Here is a 17,086-nt window from a genome sequence, read left to right as displayed (position 1 = left end):
CGTGGAAGTGGGAGGGGAGGACGTGACCCGGAGGTGCATGGTGCGAGGGTCAATATGCCGCTACCCGTCCAAGTCTTCAATTTACAGGTATCGAGGAAGTTTTGAGGGGTCGGTTGCGGGGTTTGGTCGCAGGGCGTGTCTCGTGGTGGCTCGCTGCGTGATTAACGGCGGTGGCGGGAAGGAGCCTGTCTTGGGGGCGGCTGATGAGCAGCTCCGCCGGCGGATCAGCCCATGTGTTATGCTCGGAAGCTCCCCGGGCTGCCTCCTCGAGGAGGGGAGGCGGCGGAGGCACGCGGGAGGCAGGGGCGGCCTCGAGCGAAGACAGATCCGTTACCCGGAGTGCGAGAGGTTGGCCGTGACACCCGCCAGATGGAGAGGCCCCGCCGCCTGGTGCGCTTGGCTCTGCGGCTCCCCTCCCCTTTAAGACCTCCACCTCCCTCCCTCCTTTGCTTCTTCCTTTGATTGTGTGGAAATTGTAGAGGTGACCTCTCGGGGCTGCTGGCTAGCCGAAGGATCAGTCCCGAGTTTCTCACTCCACGTACGGACTGAGAACATGTAACGTGCGTCTGTATGGAAATTCCCGAAACAGAGCGGATAGGCTTAGTTTGAATGCTTTAAGGCAGGGGTCTTCAAACTCGGGCCCTTTTATGACTTGTAGACTTCAACTCCCAGAATTCCTCAGCCAGGCACGCTGGCTGTGGAATTCTGGGAGTTGAAGTCCACAAGTCATAAAAGGGCCCGAGTTTGAAGACCCCGGCTTTAAGGGGTCTGTTTCTGCCTTCATTCCCCCCCCCCGAGAGTTGTGTGGTGACACTACAGCGTAAGTGGGGAAGTAGATATAAATGACTTGTCATGACCAACTGTCTACCCCTACCCTAAATATGAACTGAAAGAGAATTATACTGTAGTACAATTTGCATATTGAAGAGTTGTTTTATTATCTCCTGGTTATGAAATGCAGTGGCCCAGCAAGTGCTGCCACTCAAAAGTTGGAATAAACTGACTGGGTTTTGTTTTTGGGTTTTTTGCTGCTCTTGTAATTGTGCATTTGCTTCCGGAGATGAAAATCAACCAAAATGATGCCTGAAATGTAATGAGAGAAACTGAAGTACCTGTGAACAGACATTTGGGCAAACGGTCCTATCTCCTACGTCAGAAACTTCACCCTTGCTGGTGCGTTAAGAATAGTAGAATCACAGGACAAAAATAAGGATGGAGAAACTTTTTCATCTTTCTGTCTCCTTCCTGGTTACAGTCCTCTGCCCAAAAGTTCTCTTTTGTTTCTCAGAGGGTTTTTGGTCTTTCTGTTGTTGATTTTAACTGATGCCCGAAACCAACAACCTTGAAAGATGACAACAGAGGGAGGAATTTGGATGTTGAATTTTCTCTCTGATCAGTATCTCCTAAAACATTTTTCAAATGTCATAGGTTTGCAGCATTAAGAAAAGTCTTAGAAATCACAATTTTTACTTGCCCCTCCCCAAAACCCCTCCTCATCTTTCTTACCTTAGAGATGCCATGTATTTTTCTAGCTCCTCTAAGGGCATTATGGAAAGTTTTCTGCGCCCAAGTTCATATTACCATGTCACAAGTTTCATGAAATGTATCTGTTCTGATTTTACTATTTATAATAGAGTATATAGGTAGTTGTGCATCCAAGCCAGTGGATTTGACACTTGTTACTTGTTTAATGTAGCACATAAAGGCTAATTCTTTATAACCTTAAGATGGATATTATAAAGGCCTACGGTAAAAGCGAAAGAAAGCCAGTTCATATTATTCTAAGCCTACCATGAATTATAGCTGTTTATGACTGCAGGGGCATTAACTTCCTTTCTTTCCTTTAGCAGCTGGCGAGCTCTGTGTCAGGGCGAGGGGGTACAGAGAGTCAGGACAGGATGAGGGATAGTTCAGTTCCAAGCTCAGCTTCCTCGTCAGTGACAGATCTATACAACACTCCCCGCAGCAGTAGGTCAGACCTCTTCCTCCCAGGTACATCTGGAGACTTCAGCCTGAGTGCCTGCTTATCAGCCTGCACCCTACTTTATGAGGTATCTCAAAGGAGAAAGCACTCAAGGATGTCTGAGTGAGAATGACTTGAGTTTTATCAACATTAAGGCATATTCTTCTTTTATTTTATTTTTTTTAAAAAAACCCTCCTTTCTGTGAATTGGATGTATTTCAAATAATAAAGGATTTTATCACATGCTGTTGAGCTGCTAGTAAAGATATTTGTCTCCCATTGTCTAAGAATAGTTTGTCTGCAGAATCGAAGCAATGGGCGACACTATAATTTTCCACAGCAGTTTTACAGCTTTACTTTGTTATGTATGTAATTTATGTATTTTAAACATTTTTCTACTTTTAAGTAGTGATTTAAACACAACAATGCACATCTATTTTTTTTTCCTTAACAAATGTCATTACTTAAAATCAAAGCAATTGACATTAACACAACAGCAGGATCACCCGACTATAAAAGCTAAGAAAACTGCAAGACTGGTTTGGGACCCATTGTTTCATGGTGGGTGGGAGGGAATGCATAGATGAGGTACTGGTATGAAGAAGGCTGTCCCTTTAGAAATAATTACCCATCTTTTATTAGAACAGGGATAAGTGGTCCAGAGACAGCATATGGCTCCTATATTGTTTTGGTTTGTTTTTAGTGGCCTCCAGAGATCACATAGTTGAAATTTGGCAACAAATTGCTGAGTAATAAAGCACAGCATTCTAATCCCTAGAAATAAAAACAATATGTGCAAAAATATAGTCTAGCAGGAACCTTTTCTGCAGTTCTCATAGACTCCATAGAATGGGAGAAGCCAAAAAGCTAGGCCTTTTTAGATAGTTTTTGGAGAAGCTGGGTTTAAGAAATATTGCCTTACAATATTTCATCTCTTAAAACTTCCAATAATTCTTTCCAAAATTGAGTTGTGCTTTTTACTCTCCTAGGTTTTGAAGTATGCCATTAATATATCATTATAGTTTAGTACTGTACATTAATGGAGCTGACAGAAGGAGGGCTCCTTGGAGTGGCCATTAGATGAGCATTCTGTTGCGTGGTGTCATCATGATATTGCCCTCTCCAATGTGACATTCAGGCACCCCCAATTAAAAGAAAGTAGTACTTTGCCATAAAAAGCTTATTCACAAAAGACAAGGCACCCCCAAAAAACAAGGTCTAAACGATCAAGAAGATTCATAAATAAATAGTCTGCCCTTTCTATATGTTCAGATACCCCATCTTTAATCATAAAGAACTCAAATTACGTTTTCTTCTTCTAAAAAGACTATATACTGTGAAAAAGTACATTTTTCTTGAAATACCTTGTTTGTATAATATGCATTTCATATGCAGAGAATGCAGATTCTCAGTGGGAAAAGCCTTGGGCAATACAAATGGCTTTGAGAGAGGTTTTGGAGAGTTTCTGCTAACCAGACAAGACGAGGGTTATGAAACCTGTGGCCCTTCACATGTTGCTAGGTTAGTTACTTCAGTCCCAACCTTCCTAACTAGTGGATATTTCTAATAGCAAGTGTAGTCAAATGGCATTTGCAGAACTTCAGATGCCAATCTACATTCTATTAAGATATATTGACCAATGATCTGACACTGATACTATATCTTCAAATGTTCATCTAAATTTGGTGGCTCCAATGTCTGCAAATGGAATAAATCTGTAAAGTCTGGTTTTTATCACTATTTCATTATCCAGACCATTTGAGGCATATGGTTAATTGGAAAAAAACAATTATCTCAGCTTAGATGAATGCCGTAAACCTTGGGGTGGTGGTGTTCAGGTAGCTAATTTATAATCACAGAAGGCTCTGTGAAATTGAACATTCTATTGTCCAGCCTTTTAATGTATCCTTTGAAATAATAGGGTTCAGGTGAAAAGTCACAATAGCAGTATTTATTTCTTCAATTTATATAGCCACCCATCTCACCTAAATGACTCTGGAAGACTCACAACATTATCTCTTCACATAAGAATACAATTAGGATCTCATGGCAATAAAGTTTTCTTTGGATCAAAGATTTTTAGTCTGTCTTTGTGAGGCTTATGTCTCATCAAAACAATTTTCTAATTAAAGTAGGTAAAATATCCTTCATTTTCTGCTTAAAACGACAAGCTCTTAAACCCGTTTTTGTTGATTTACAATTAAAAAAAGGATTTAGAAATAAAGGAACCTTGTTAGGGCTGCATTTGCCTCTTGGTTCACTGTGGTCTTTGGGTTAGGGCAGGGGTAGGCAACCTTGGCTCTTTTATGACTCGTGGACTTCAACTCCCAGAATTCCTGAGCCAGCATGGCTCAGCTTGGAAACCTCTCCCTTTCCCCTCAGCCTGGCTGGCTCAGGAATTCTGGGAGTTGAAGTCCACGAGTCATAAAAGAGCCAAGGTTGCCTACCCCTGGGTTAGGGTATTGGGTTGCCCTGTGTGGTTATAAATCAAGAGTGCAACCTATGATATCATATTCAACTCCCACTGTCACACCACAGAAGAAGATTGGTAATAGGTAGGCGGTCATGCTATAAGACTAATTTTCTTTCATTTCTCATTGGTAAACTTCTAATAAACTTCCAAGGAAGCCTAGATTCTCTTGAAACTCTTGCTTTCCTATCCTTATGGGCTTTCTAAAGGAACTCAGTTGGCCAGAGCATAGAATAAAAATAGGACTTTGATATGATCTAACGAGATTCCTGATACTGAAGTTCTTTAGATCAAGATTATATCAAATAAGTGTGAAAGATGACATCTGTGGAGGTTCAGACATGGTTTTAGACTTAATTGTGCTTTTGTCATGGTTCATATTTAGCTCCCTTTGTTATAAATAGTTTTACTTTTCTTTGCATTTATAGCCATGTTTCTGATGTGTGTATGCTTGCTTGATTTATCCATAGTGTATAACTTTGTAAATTTTTATGTATGAAATTGTAAATCTGCATTTGCTCATGCCATGTAAAGTTACTGCTCTTTGTTTCAGTTGTTGAGAAAATTCGTGATGAGGGCAGTCTTGCCCTCTCCCCAAAGTCTGAAATGCCCACTTATAAATCCAGCCCTGAGCTTGGATAATGAGCTACGTATTGCAGAATAACAATAATAATTTCAGACTATTATTTCATGTTTCAGCCTTGTGGAGATACAGTATATTCAGTACTGTATACATTATACGCATGTGTGCTCTTGGATTTGACTGAATTTTTTTTCATAAAGATTTAAGTTGATTTTCTTGTTAACAATTATTTCCATTCATTATGAATGAAAATAAAAAGTATACCTAGAATTTTCTATGACTTCTATGAAACAATATAAACTTTAGATAATCAGCTGACAAGCCAGAAAAACATCCCAATTTAATTATCCTAAATTCTGTTAATTTCTTTCCCAATATAACATTGTTCCATTTGCTCACCATAAGAACAAACTTTGTAGACATTGATATATACTTGGTACGTATTAAACTGCCTTTTTTGGTTCAGAAAATGGTTAATCATCTCCGTTTTATTATTGGGAGCAAGGAAATCTGTTGAGTGACATAGTGATACAAAGCGAGAGTAGCATTTCTGGCAGGCCTGGAAAAGAACTTCATGGAGTGAAAATCCTAAATTATAGATGCATTGCTTAAATGTCAAGTTTATTTATGTTTGCTGGTGCATGGGAATCTTCCCCTTGGGGCTGGGAGGGAGACTCCTCATTTCTGTTTCACTCACATGCTTTGCTGTTACAGGGTGCGGTAGAGCCCATGCAGATTGATGTAGATCCCCAAGAAGATCAGCAAAATGCACCTGATATCAACTATGTGGTGGAGAACCCAACTCTGGTATGTGCTTGAGGGCAAAAATGACAGAACGGGCTTCTTAGAATTGTCTTCCAAAACCCAGGTTCTCCATCAGTCCTTCATTTAAGCAAATGCTATCTGTTCATTGTTTTACTTGTAACCTTTGCTTATACAGTATATTGAGGAAAATTGATTTACATTGTCAGTTAAAATGGCGGGCGAGGGGGAGTTGAATCACAACTGCTAGAAACTCTTTCACATTGGGTAACAAAAACAGTCCACCGTTTTCCTCTTCTTCTATTGATAAAGTGACTTTTGAGTGGAGCTTAACTATTAGGAGACCTTAAGAAGATACCTGTGTTGCTTTAGTGGCACCAGTAGAGAAATAGGTTGCCATTGCCTTCTTCCAGGATGCTTTTTCAGCTTCCAGTCTTACAAGTATCAGCCAGCTTAACTTTTTGAGACTGATGGTGCTATCCGCTTGTCCTATCTCATATAACTATCAGTGCTTGAGTTGTAAATTTAAAACAAATTTCTTATATTTAGGTAGTGCTTTTGATTATAAACCTTACAGTAGCCCTATAAAATAGGTCAGGATTAACCCCATATTGGGAATAAAATTACCAATGTCTAGATCAACTTCATATGTATTGCCTCAAGAGAGAAAAATCATTACTGTGATAACTGTACCTACTAGTTCTTCTTTGTCTGTTCTACAGTCTTGGAGAGTGTCATCATCATATGAGCTTTTACAGCATCGAGGTTAAGAACTTGGCTAGGAGTAGAAAAATCTTAGCTCAAGTCTATTCATCCTTAGCCACAAAAGCTGGTTGACTTTGGGTCAGTCATTCTATCTCAGCCCACCATACCTCACAAAGTTGTTGTGGGAATAAAATAGGTGTACTGTTTTATCAGCTTCCTCAGTGGGCCCAGTTATTACTTTTTTTTTCTTTTTGGAGATAAAAAAATGATGTATGTAGTATGATATGATCCAGTGTATTAATTCTACAAAGAATGTTGATGCATAGATATCTGTTCCACAGATTACAGAATGTAACAAAAAATGTCCAATTTGGATAATTGTCATTAAAAAACAAAAATTATCCAAGAATGATTCATGCATGCTTCAGGATCTAGAGCTAGGAACTCTATGGTTCCTCTATAGCAGTGTTTCTCAACCTTGACAATTTTAAGGCATGTGGACTTCAACTCCCAGAATTCCACAGCCAGCAATGCTGGCTGTGGAATTCTGGGAGTTGAAGTCCACATGCCTTAAAATTGTCAAGGTTGAGAAACACTGCTCTATAGTTATTGGACTAAAAAGGAGCAAGGAGCCTAATAGTTGGGCTAGTACTCACTACAATCTTTGATCTCTTCATTCCGGCTGGGGCATTCAGGATCTGGAGCAGTATGCAGCAAGTTACAGTGGCCTGATGAGGATTGAGAGACTGCAGTTCATTGCTGACCATTGCCCACAGCTGCGAGTGGAAGCCCTGAAGATGGCACTCTCATTTGTCCAAAGAACATTCAATGTGGATGTTTATGAAGAGATTCACCGAAAATTGACTGAAGCTACCAGGTACTAAGATGAAGAAGAGTCTTGAGAAGCTTGTTGGGGATGCACAGTACTAAATATAAACAGCGCATACAGCCTATAAGTAGAGCAATGGGAGCTAAGCAGATACCGGCTAACATAGCTGAATTGAGGTTGATACATCCAATCACATGCGGGCAGCGAACTGACGGACCTATTACATGCTTGATGGCCAAATCACCGATACTTAAAGGGCTATAAAAAACAATGTCTCTCCAATGTTAGCTTACACTTTGACAATGTTAGCAGTGGCTAATGAACGCTTATAATATATATAGTGTTTGTATTTGTGTGTGTGTGTGCGTGTGTGTCTTTAGCTGACTGACTTTGCGTCAGTCAACTATAACTATATCTGTGTGTGTGTTTACCTACATATATACATACACACACACACACATATATATATAGGGAGAGAAATAGAGAGAATGTTAATAACCAGCATACAGCAAGATAAATTACAGTTAAATGTAATAAAGCATTCATGCAAATATGAATGACATGAATTAAATATTGCATGGATTATGAATATTATATCTAAAAAATCTATAAAAGTAAGTAAACCTATTAGCTTATGACAGTTTTTTAAAAAGATTATTCTGGTGTTTTAAAACTAACATTTATAACAATGTGCAACAAACTATAGGATGTAAATTATCATTTCTAACACAAAATCTAATAGATACAAAATACTACGGCACAGATTTCATACAGTTTTCCCTGAAACAAGCACACACCCCTTTTTGATATCTGTAGGTAATATAGCAAAATTGAAAAGCATTCCAGGAAACTATATTGTGCCTTTTAGATAATGGAAACTAAAGATAATAAGTCTGGATGCTCTGGAGAATTTCCTAATAGCATGCATAAATATCCTTATAAAAGGGGCAGTTCAGAAGAAAATGAGCAACTTTCTCACCATTACCCGTTCTGCATGGGCAAAGCTGCTAATTGTAAGATATTCTCTTATACTTCCAAGTCAACTGTTGGTAAAATGTTAAATTGTGCTAACATCCTACCTTACCTATATTTAGATACTGCAGTCTGTCTAAGGCAGGGGTAGGCAACCTTGGCTCTTTTATGATTCGTGGACTTCAACTCCCAGAATTCCTGAGCCAGCATAGCTGGCTCAGGAATTCTGGGAGTTGAAGTCCACGAATCATAAAAGAGCCAAGGTTGCCTACCCCTGGTCTAAGGTATTTGGCTGTATTGAAATTGAAGGTGGAACGCTGACATTTTCACTTAGGACTATTATTGCCATATTCCATTCCCACGGACATTTTGCAGTACCATGTGTATGTACAAAAAGTAGGAAGCCCTGGGAGAGGCCCCCTATTAGCCAGATGACTGCATGCAGAAGGTTACCATTTTTGCTCAGCTCTTGCATATGGTTTCAGTTTGGGATCCTCCTTTACATCTTTAGAGCCACTCGTGCACCAGTAGAAAGGGAGCCCTTTCATTTGCTTTCTGATATTTTGATGAACCAAGCATCAGAATCAAGCATAGCTGAGAGTGTTTGCTGTTTAAATAAAATCTCAGCTAGCCGGGAGGTAGAGCATAGTTAGGCTACTAAAGTCAGTTTTTGATTGTCTTGGCTCTTTGTTTACCTTCTTTGCTTAAATCACAGATATTTTGCTATTCCTCCCTCAAATTGTGAAGCAAAGAGATCTGTCTTGTTTTTCTCTCTGTAGTAGTTTTCCGATATGTCATCCGTTTTAGTTCCCATCAACCCGTTCAGCGCAGCCTGTGGCAAGGCATTATGGGAGTTCTATATATCAGTAGAACTTCTTTTCTGAATGTAGAGTTTCACTCTTCAAAATATCAATATTGTCTAGAGCCAATTGATGTACTCCTAATGCATTACTACGATCCTTCTCAATTCTTGTAGCTTGTGGCAGTATATAGGTCAGTGGTGGTGAACCTATGGCACGGGTGCCAGAGGTGGCACTCAGAGCCCTCTCTGTGGGCACGCATGCCATCGCCCCAGTCCTAGGCCTTCAGCTCGATTTTATAAAACTTTTTCGCTTCAGGCCTCTGCCGCCATGTGTAAAAAAAAAAAGGTTCAGTCAATTTCAACTTCTCGCGGGAAAAAAAGATCTTGCAAAGTTGGAATTGATTGATTGAACTTTTTAGTCCCACCCAGTCTGCCGTTACCACCGCAGCCACGCCTACCCAATGGGCCACGCCCACCCAATTGGCCACGCCCACCTGGCACTCGACGATGCATAAGTGGGTTTTGGGTTGCAGTTTGGACACTCAGTCTCTAAAAGGTTTGCCATCACTGGTATAGGTTTTTGTTATATCTGTAGGTAACAGATGATTCTGTGTCCCTGTACACTTTGTGTATCTACTGTTTTCTTTTTTAGAGAGCTGCAGAACACACCTGACGCTGTCCCAGATGGTGGGATAGAGCCTCCTCCTCTAGACACAGCGTGGGTCGAGGCTACACGCAAAAAAGCTCTTCTCAAACTGGAAAAGTTAGACACGGATCTTAAGAATTATAAAGGAAATTCAATCAAGGAAAGCATCAGGTGATACTAAGGAAATTAACAAATAAAAAAAGAAGAAAAGAAATTGGAGTTGGTAGTTACGAATTTGTAAAACTAAGTCCAGAATAACATTTTAAAGTGTCTTTTGGAATCATTTGATGGGCTGCATATTCTTCAAATGGCATTTTCTTGAATGTATTGTTTACAGTTTTCTGATACATGTTGCCGTGAAATAAAACCATGAGGGAACATTTGTGTAGAAAATGCTACACATTTCCTTTTCACTTGAAAAGGTTTTTCCATAATCTGTAGTCACATTTCTCAAATGTGTCTTGAGAAAGGAAATTGAATGACTGAACTGTTTTTCTCTCATTTCCAAGAATTAATAATTTGCTCACCGTATTTTTATTCTAAACATGTAATATGTGAGACACAGTTTATCCCCAATATAATTTTTTTTCCTTCTGACCCACATTCTTCCTAATGCTGCTACTTCTTATTCCCACTCTCAGATTTTGCAGTGCATGTATCTTACACTCTTCTTCATGTAATATACATTTGTTGACTGATAATCTGCATAACAGTTGTATTCCTCAGCAATGGTGGGTCTTATTCATGGTAGCTTTTGAATAGTTTTGCAAATGTTCAGAAGAGGCAATGGAACTGTTTAGCCATGAAGCACAATAGATTTTTGTAATAGAAGCATAATAAATAAGTATACTTGATCTTCATTTTTAGTTTTCTATGGAAATGCTGACGCTAAGTATCTGCCAGAAATACATAAAAACATTGTTCACCATGTGTTACCCAGTAGTTAGACTTTTTGGACAAGGGCGAACAATGTTTAGGATTATGTATTTCTGACGCTTACTTGTTTATAGCTGACACGTACCTTCTTTTTAGGAGAGGCCATGATGACTTGGGAGATCATTACCTTGACTGTGGAGACCTCAGCAATGCCCTTAAATGTTATTCACGAGCTCGTGATTACTGCACCAGTGCAAAGCATGTTATTAACATGTGCCTCAATGTTATCAAGGTAAACAGCAATTTATCTCACAGTCCTTTATTTGGGGAGGGGAGACTAGTAGAATTTAATCTCTGTTCAAGATAGGCTTCCCCCCCCCCAACTCATAATTAACATATAAACCTTCCTTCCTTCCTTTCCTATCTTTGCATTTCAAGTTTTCCCATCAGTGCTTTTCATGAGGTCTCAATGAGTCAGTAATGGTAGGCTACTACAACTCCTCAGGAAAGGTCTCTTTTCACAATTACAGCACACAGTAGAACTTGTCAGATATGTCTGGACTTGTTTCTTTGCAGGTCAGTGTTTATCTTCAAAACTGGTCCCATGTCCTGAGCTATGTGAGCAAAGCAGAATCCACGCCAGAGATTGCAGAGGTAGTAAGCTTTTTCCATCTCATCTGTTGCAATACATTCCAGTGATCGACTCAAGATCACCTGCTGACTTTCCCAAGCAAATGGGAATTTGGAATTAGCTCACTCCGATTTAGTCGTATGCTAGATCGTGCTAATTCCTCGTTTGCCTTTAGTTGCTCTGTTTTGATCTGCTGATAAAAATATAGTCCTCTTTGTGATGCTGCATACTGTTTTAACTTGTAGAAGGATTGTTAGAGCTATTTAATTAATAATGAACTTGGAAATAGACGTGAGGTTCAGATTCCCTTATGAAAAGAAGCAGAGATTCAATTTCCTCATTGGCTTCCATGATAATGTGTTACGCACATGATCCCTGTTTAGAGCTTTGAATGGATCCATCTGCCTTTCAGATGTGCTTTTGATCCGTGCCAAGGGGGAAAAAAAACAACAGAGAACAGAATTGCTTCCTCAGAAAAGCTTAATGGAATGAACTAGCTAATATATTATTGCTCATTTGGTGATTTTCCTCCCTCCTTCCTGTCTAGCAAAGAGGAGAACGGGACAGTCAGACACAGGCCATCCTTACCAAATTGAAATGTGCCGCAGGTGAGAAAATGGTTTGCTTGCTTAACTGATGTTGTCCTTAGTGGTAATGGTTGTGTCCAAGCAGTGCAATGTACTAGCGAAATTTGCCTTTCCAATATCTCTCCCTACATTGTAACTGGACAAAAAAACCCAAGTCAGTCTCTATTCCTAGAAACTATTATTAATTTAAGAGGCTCTCCCTTAGGTTTCTGTGTGACCCCTGGCCTTCTCTTTTTTCCCAATTCATCTGCACAAAAGAGTAACTTAATCTCATTCTCAGGCTTGGCTGAACTAGCTGCCCGGAAGTACAAGCAGGCAGCAAAGTGCTTCCTGTTGGCCTCATTTGATCACTGTGACTTCCCTGAGGTGAGGATGTGGAAGAGATGTGAGCTGGCAAAACAGTGGGGTTTAATGTGGAGGAAATGGCACGTACGAGACCCTCTGTGACCTTTTCCAAGCTAAATCTGGAGAGATCAGCTATTTTTTTCTCCTTGTTTTTTTTCTGGGAAGGCCACCTCCTCTTTTCCTTGGAGACCTGGGGAGAGGATTCAGGCAATCTTGGGCTCTTTATCTCTATTCTTTAGAGGCTGTCCCTTCTCTCTTTTTTTCCAGCTGCTCTCTCCTAGCAATGTAGCTGTATATGGTGGCCTGTGTGCACTAGCAACTTTCGACCGACAAGAATTGCAACGTAATGTCATCTCCAGCAGGTAAATGATCTGTGGAACTTTGATGATGAAATAAACTAAATTATAATGGACGTGTTAGTGGATTTATTAATGGGAGCAGACAAATGGCAAGAGTGAAAGAGATTATGTAGTCTCCCTCAGCTTGTGTCCACCATACTCAATTTTAATTTCTTCCGATTACTTTTCCTTGGTACTGGTAGTGCTCATGACTGGTCAATTATGGTCATATGTCAAGGACTACCTGTAATTTTAAAAAAGGCAGAATGAAGAATTATAGACTTATTCCGATCCGAGTTCAGATTTTAGACCGTCATGCCTTTCCACTGCCATTCCCGTTGGCTCTTGAGACAGTAGTTACTCACAACCTTGTAGAAATGATCACACAATCAAAATGACTTTCCCATTGAATAGAATTGCCCTCTTTGAAAGAGACATAAATGATGACTAGACTGGGTTGTGTGAATCCTTTTGTATCTGCAGCTCCTTCAAACTGTTCTTGGAGCTAGAGCCACAGGTGCGTGACATCATCTTCAAGTTCTATGAATCCAAATATGCTTCATGTCTCAAGATGCTGGATGAGATGAAGGTATGTCCTAGAGTTTTAGTGTTTTAGTTTTAGCTTCAACAGCATTTGAACTGTGAGAACCCTTTCTTAATTGGGCAAAGATACTCTTGTCTCAGAAGCATAAGCAAGCCTGGCTTAGGAAGGGGTAAATGAAAGACTTCAGAGATAATACCAAGTCATAGTCTGGGGGGTACAAGAATTTCTGCCTTTCTTGCATGTTAGCCTTAACTACATTCTGTTTCAGTGTGTTCAGGTAAAATGTTATCACAGGCTACTGGGCATTAAGCTCAGTCTGAAAAATAGAAAAATATGTTATAGCTATGTATTCTTATAGATATACACAGATTCCTATTAAATATCTTTTGAAAAAAATTCAGGAAAGCAAATAAATGTTGCTAGAGGAAGAGACTGCCCATATAAAGCTGTTAAGCTGAAATTGTACAATCTTGAGAGTTAGTTCAGCTACATGTATAAGATTTGTCTTTTGTCGTCTTACTATCTCTTTCAAAAAATTGTCCTGGCATGCTTTGGATGTTGTTATTGGGGGTTTTTTTTAGACTGGCTTGTTCGGAAAAAACCATGGAAACAGTTAACAGTTTTGGATATTCTTTTCCTCCGTTATTACAGTTACTTCCAGTTCTCCCAGGTTAATAGCAAATTATTAGAAAGCGATTAATGGATGTTATGGTAACTCCAAAGGAAATGTGGCAGTGCCTTGGTAAATCTTATTAGGTAGATCCAGTGTTTCTTTTCTGTTTACTAGTAACATTTTGCAAACACTAGAAATGATTGCTTTATAGAGCAAAGCTTTGGAAAGCTTTATGTCCATTCTTCTTTCTATTCTGGACAGGATAACCTACTATTGGATATGTACCTGGCACCTCACGTGAGAACGCTTTACACCCAGATACGAAATCGGGCCCTTATCCAGGTAGCTGTCTTTACCTGTGGCTGCATTTTGACATTCCTTTGTTCCTTTTTTTCACTGAATACAGTGCAGAGTCACTCTCAGAGTATTTCTCTGTCTCTGTTTCTTTCTTGACTTTTCCCTTTATTTCCAGTATTTCAGCCCTTATGTGTCAGCAGACATGCGCAGAATGGCCACTGCTTTCAACACTACTGTGGCAGCTCTGGAGGATGAGCTCACTCAGCTGATCCTGGAGGGGCTAATAAATGCCAGAATAGACTCCCACAGCAAGGTGAGTCCCTGTCGTGCAAGTGCTTCTAAGTGTCTCTGGCCACTGCTGGAGGCCAATGGCTAGCTAGAAAGAATGAACTTAATGGTTTGCACATTGTAATTAACGCCATACAGGCAGTCCACAGCTTATTGGGCCCCACAATTGATCCCACCCTTTCTGTTGCTGAGGAAGACAGTTGTTAAATGAGTTTTACCCCATTTAATGTCCTTGCTTGGCACAGTTGTTAAGTGAATTGCTGTAGTTATCAGAAGATCACCAAAGGCGATCAAGGACACTACAGCCGTCATAAATACATGCCAGTTGCCAAGCATCCAAATTTTGATCATGTAACCAGAGGGATCCTGCAGTGGTTGTAAGTGTGAAAAACAGTCATAGGTCACTTTTTTCAGTGCCGTTGTAACTTTGAAAGGTCTCTAAATAAATGGTTGTAAGTTGAGGACTAACTGTGGTCTGGAATATTGTAGCCAATATAAGAATCTGGATATTGTAAACAAGGTATAACTTCTGGGTACAAGAAACCCTGCTTTGGTTTAAGTAATTATTTAAAGAAAAAAATTATTTTGTTTCTACGTAAAAAGGTCTCAATTCTTTTGGCTTTTAAATTTTCGGAAGATGCTTTTCTCTATTTCATTTCCCCCAAGAAATGCTAGAAGGGCTGTTGCTTTTTGTTACCCAGAGACCCCGTGGCACTCATTTGCTGCTCCTCTTCGTCTCTGAATAGTCTTTGTTCCTCCCCCCCCCGCTACCTGATCTTATTCTGTAGATTTTGTATGCCAGAGATGTTGACCAACGCAGTACTACCTTTGAAAAGTCCCTACTCATGGGAAAGGAGTTTCAGCGTCGCGCCAAAGCTATGATCCTACGAGCTGCTGTCCTGCGTAATCAGATCCATGTGAAGGTGAGCAAAAATGCCCTGCATTCTCCAGGGGGTTGCATCTTCACGGGCCAGCATCAATCAGCCGTTGATGTAAATATAAATGAGAGCATTTGAGCCGAGCTGATGAGCGGAACGAGGGCGAGCAGTTCCTGTGCATCTCCTGAATTATTTTAGCTGACGCTTAAATATTTGAAGGTCTCAAGCAGGTTAGGTAAGACTTTCATCTTTCTTAGAAGTATCTTATTATTTGAATACAAAGTTGCCGTGAAGGTAAGAAGAGCCTTGCTGCATTAAGCCTAAGGCCTTTCTGGTCAAATTTTCTGTTCTGTAAAAACCAAATATACTTATCCACTTGTGGATCTGATGATAATAGCCATTTTTTCAATCTGGCTCCCCAGGTTGGGCTACAAGGAACTTTGCCTCTGACTGTAGCTCTGGTATACACCCTCAAGATTAAGAGCAGTTTTCACTCCCCAAATCCCTCTAGTTCCACTTCAAAAGTGTCTTAGGTTTGAGTCCATTGTACATGTTGTAGCAATGAATGACTTTGTTTTATTATGTATCGTACACAGTGGTTCCTGCAGCAGGAAATGACAAAATGAACATAATCCAAAGGTGGATTTTTCTTGGCAGATCTACCGAAAAGATGCAGGAAGAGGAGAGGGCTATGCAAGGCATTTGAAAGAAACAGAGCTGGGAATGGATTTTGAAGTAGTTGTGTGACCCTAGCAATAGACATAACGGCTTGAACTCTTCAGAGGAAGAGGGCTTCACTCGCACACATTACAAAACCCTTCTTTCAAAAAGTTTTGCCCAGCCTTAGGAGAGACCTTTATCCTTGGGGCCCTAAATCCTCAGTTTCCCTTAACTGTGTTATATTTTGTGAGACAGCCCAAAAGGTGGGGTTCTTTTACCACTACCCCCCTTTTTTTTCCTGAAGGAGTAAAACTATGTCTCTAAATGCCGCCTAATCTTTTAGTCCTAATTATTCCATTGATCTGGTTTTGGCTCCTTGGGGGTTTCCTTCACTTGCCTGCTGCTGTGGCAACTTGTGGAATGGGAGAGAAGCTTTTTTTTCCTAGCTGATTACTTACTGGGCCTTGGGTCTCTCTCTCTTGCCTTGTTACAGTCTCCTCCACGAGAAGGAAGCCAAGGTGAACTCACTCCAGCAAACAGCCAGTCCCGGATGAGCACCAACATGTGAAGCTCTCTGAGCCAGCAAAAGACTGTCCCTTCCCTCCCTGCCCCACATACCCAGGGCCATGTGTACCCAGTATCCACAACATCAACTGTCCCTCGGTGCCTTTCGGACTCTCTGGCTGGGGGGCGGGGGCGGGGAGGGCAAGACCGTTGAAGGCAAGCTTTGAGAGTCTGAGAACTCCTTTTAGAACAACGTTCGTCAGATGCAGCCCTTTGAGAATATGCAAGCCTGCGAGTGCTGGCTTCATCCTATCCTTCCCAGGGTTTCTCACAAACAGAAGCTGATCTTGGTTTCATTCAGCTGCCAAAAGAGCTTTGTTGTTTTTGTTCAGTAAAAGATAAATAGCATGAATCTCGAGGACATGTGTGTTCGTGCAGAACTTCTCATTTGTACGAATGCATCGTCTCAGACCCTGAGAGTCTCTTGGACAGCATCACAGGAAAGCAGGCATCCTTTCCATTTATTCACTTCAAGGCTGTGTTTTTATTCACCTGGAATCAGCTCCATTTTAATCTGTTCTTCCTGGGTTTGTTTTTTCTAAGGGTGTGTGCTCTGGCTTGTTTTCACATCCCCAGACCTCAGTTGAATAGTTGGTTCCTTTGATAATCCCTGCTCCAAATGGGGTGCGGTGGGGGGAGACACATGTGGAATTGTCTCCCTCTGCACTTGGGCAGGTCCTGCCTGCCTGCCTGCACTGTTACTTTCCTTTTTAATTTACTTTATAACAAAAGG

General features: G+C 40.5%; 1 protein-coding gene across 2 annotated transcripts; it reads left to right on the top strand.

Annotated features, from left to right (window-relative positions):
• Positions 1-19: 19 nt before the first annotated feature.
• Positions 20-16,714, top strand: GPS1 (G protein pathway suppressor 1). Of its 2 annotated transcripts, none has more exons than XM_015817522.1 (14): positions 20-87; positions 5,731-5,823; positions 7,179-7,360; positions 9,739-9,903; positions 10,765-10,900; positions 11,185-11,262; positions 11,787-11,847; positions 12,107-12,192; positions 12,439-12,533; positions 12,993-13,098; positions 13,928-14,008; positions 14,139-14,276; positions 15,040-15,174; positions 16,283-16,714. In XM_015817522.1, the coding sequence occupies exons 1-14, from the start codon at positions 55-57 to the stop codon at positions 16,355-16,357; spliced, it is 1,464 nt and encodes a 487-aa protein (XP_015673008.1). In that variant the 5' UTR covers positions 20-54; the 3' UTR covers positions 16,358-16,714. The 2 variants fall into 2 exon arrangements, with proteins under 2 accessions (XP_015673008.1, XP_015673009.1); XM_015817523.2 differs by lacking the exon at positions 20-87 and adding an exon at positions 1,869-2,051.
• The last annotated feature ends 372 nt before the right edge of the window (positions 16,715-17,086 follow it).

This window comes from Protobothrops mucrosquamatus, unplaced genomic scaffold, assembly GCF_001527695.2.
Source record: "Protobothrops mucrosquamatus isolate PMUCROS unplaced genomic scaffold, P.Mucros_1.0 scaffold600, whole genome shotgun sequence".
Taxonomy (NCBI): Eukaryota; Metazoa; Chordata; class Lepidosauria; order Squamata; family Viperidae; genus Protobothrops; species Protobothrops mucrosquamatus.
The sequence above is the reverse complement of the archived record's forward strand: the minus strand, read 5'-3'. Positions and strand labels throughout refer to the sequence as shown.

Excerpts from the sequence above, each read along its gene's own strand:
- GPS1 (XM_015817523.2), top strand. The coding sequence starts at position 1,899 with ATGAGGGATAGTTCAGTTCCAAGCTCAGCTTCCTCGTCAGTGACAGAT. Across the intron at positions 5,824-7,178 it reads TGGTGGAGAACCCAACTCTG|GATCTGGAGCAGTATGCAGC; the intron begins GTATGTGCTTGA and ends TGGGGCATTCAG. Across the intron at positions 11,848-12,106 it reads CAAATTGAAATGTGCCGCAG|GCTTGGCTGAACTAGCTGCC; the intron begins GTGAGAAAATGG and ends TCTCATTCTCAG.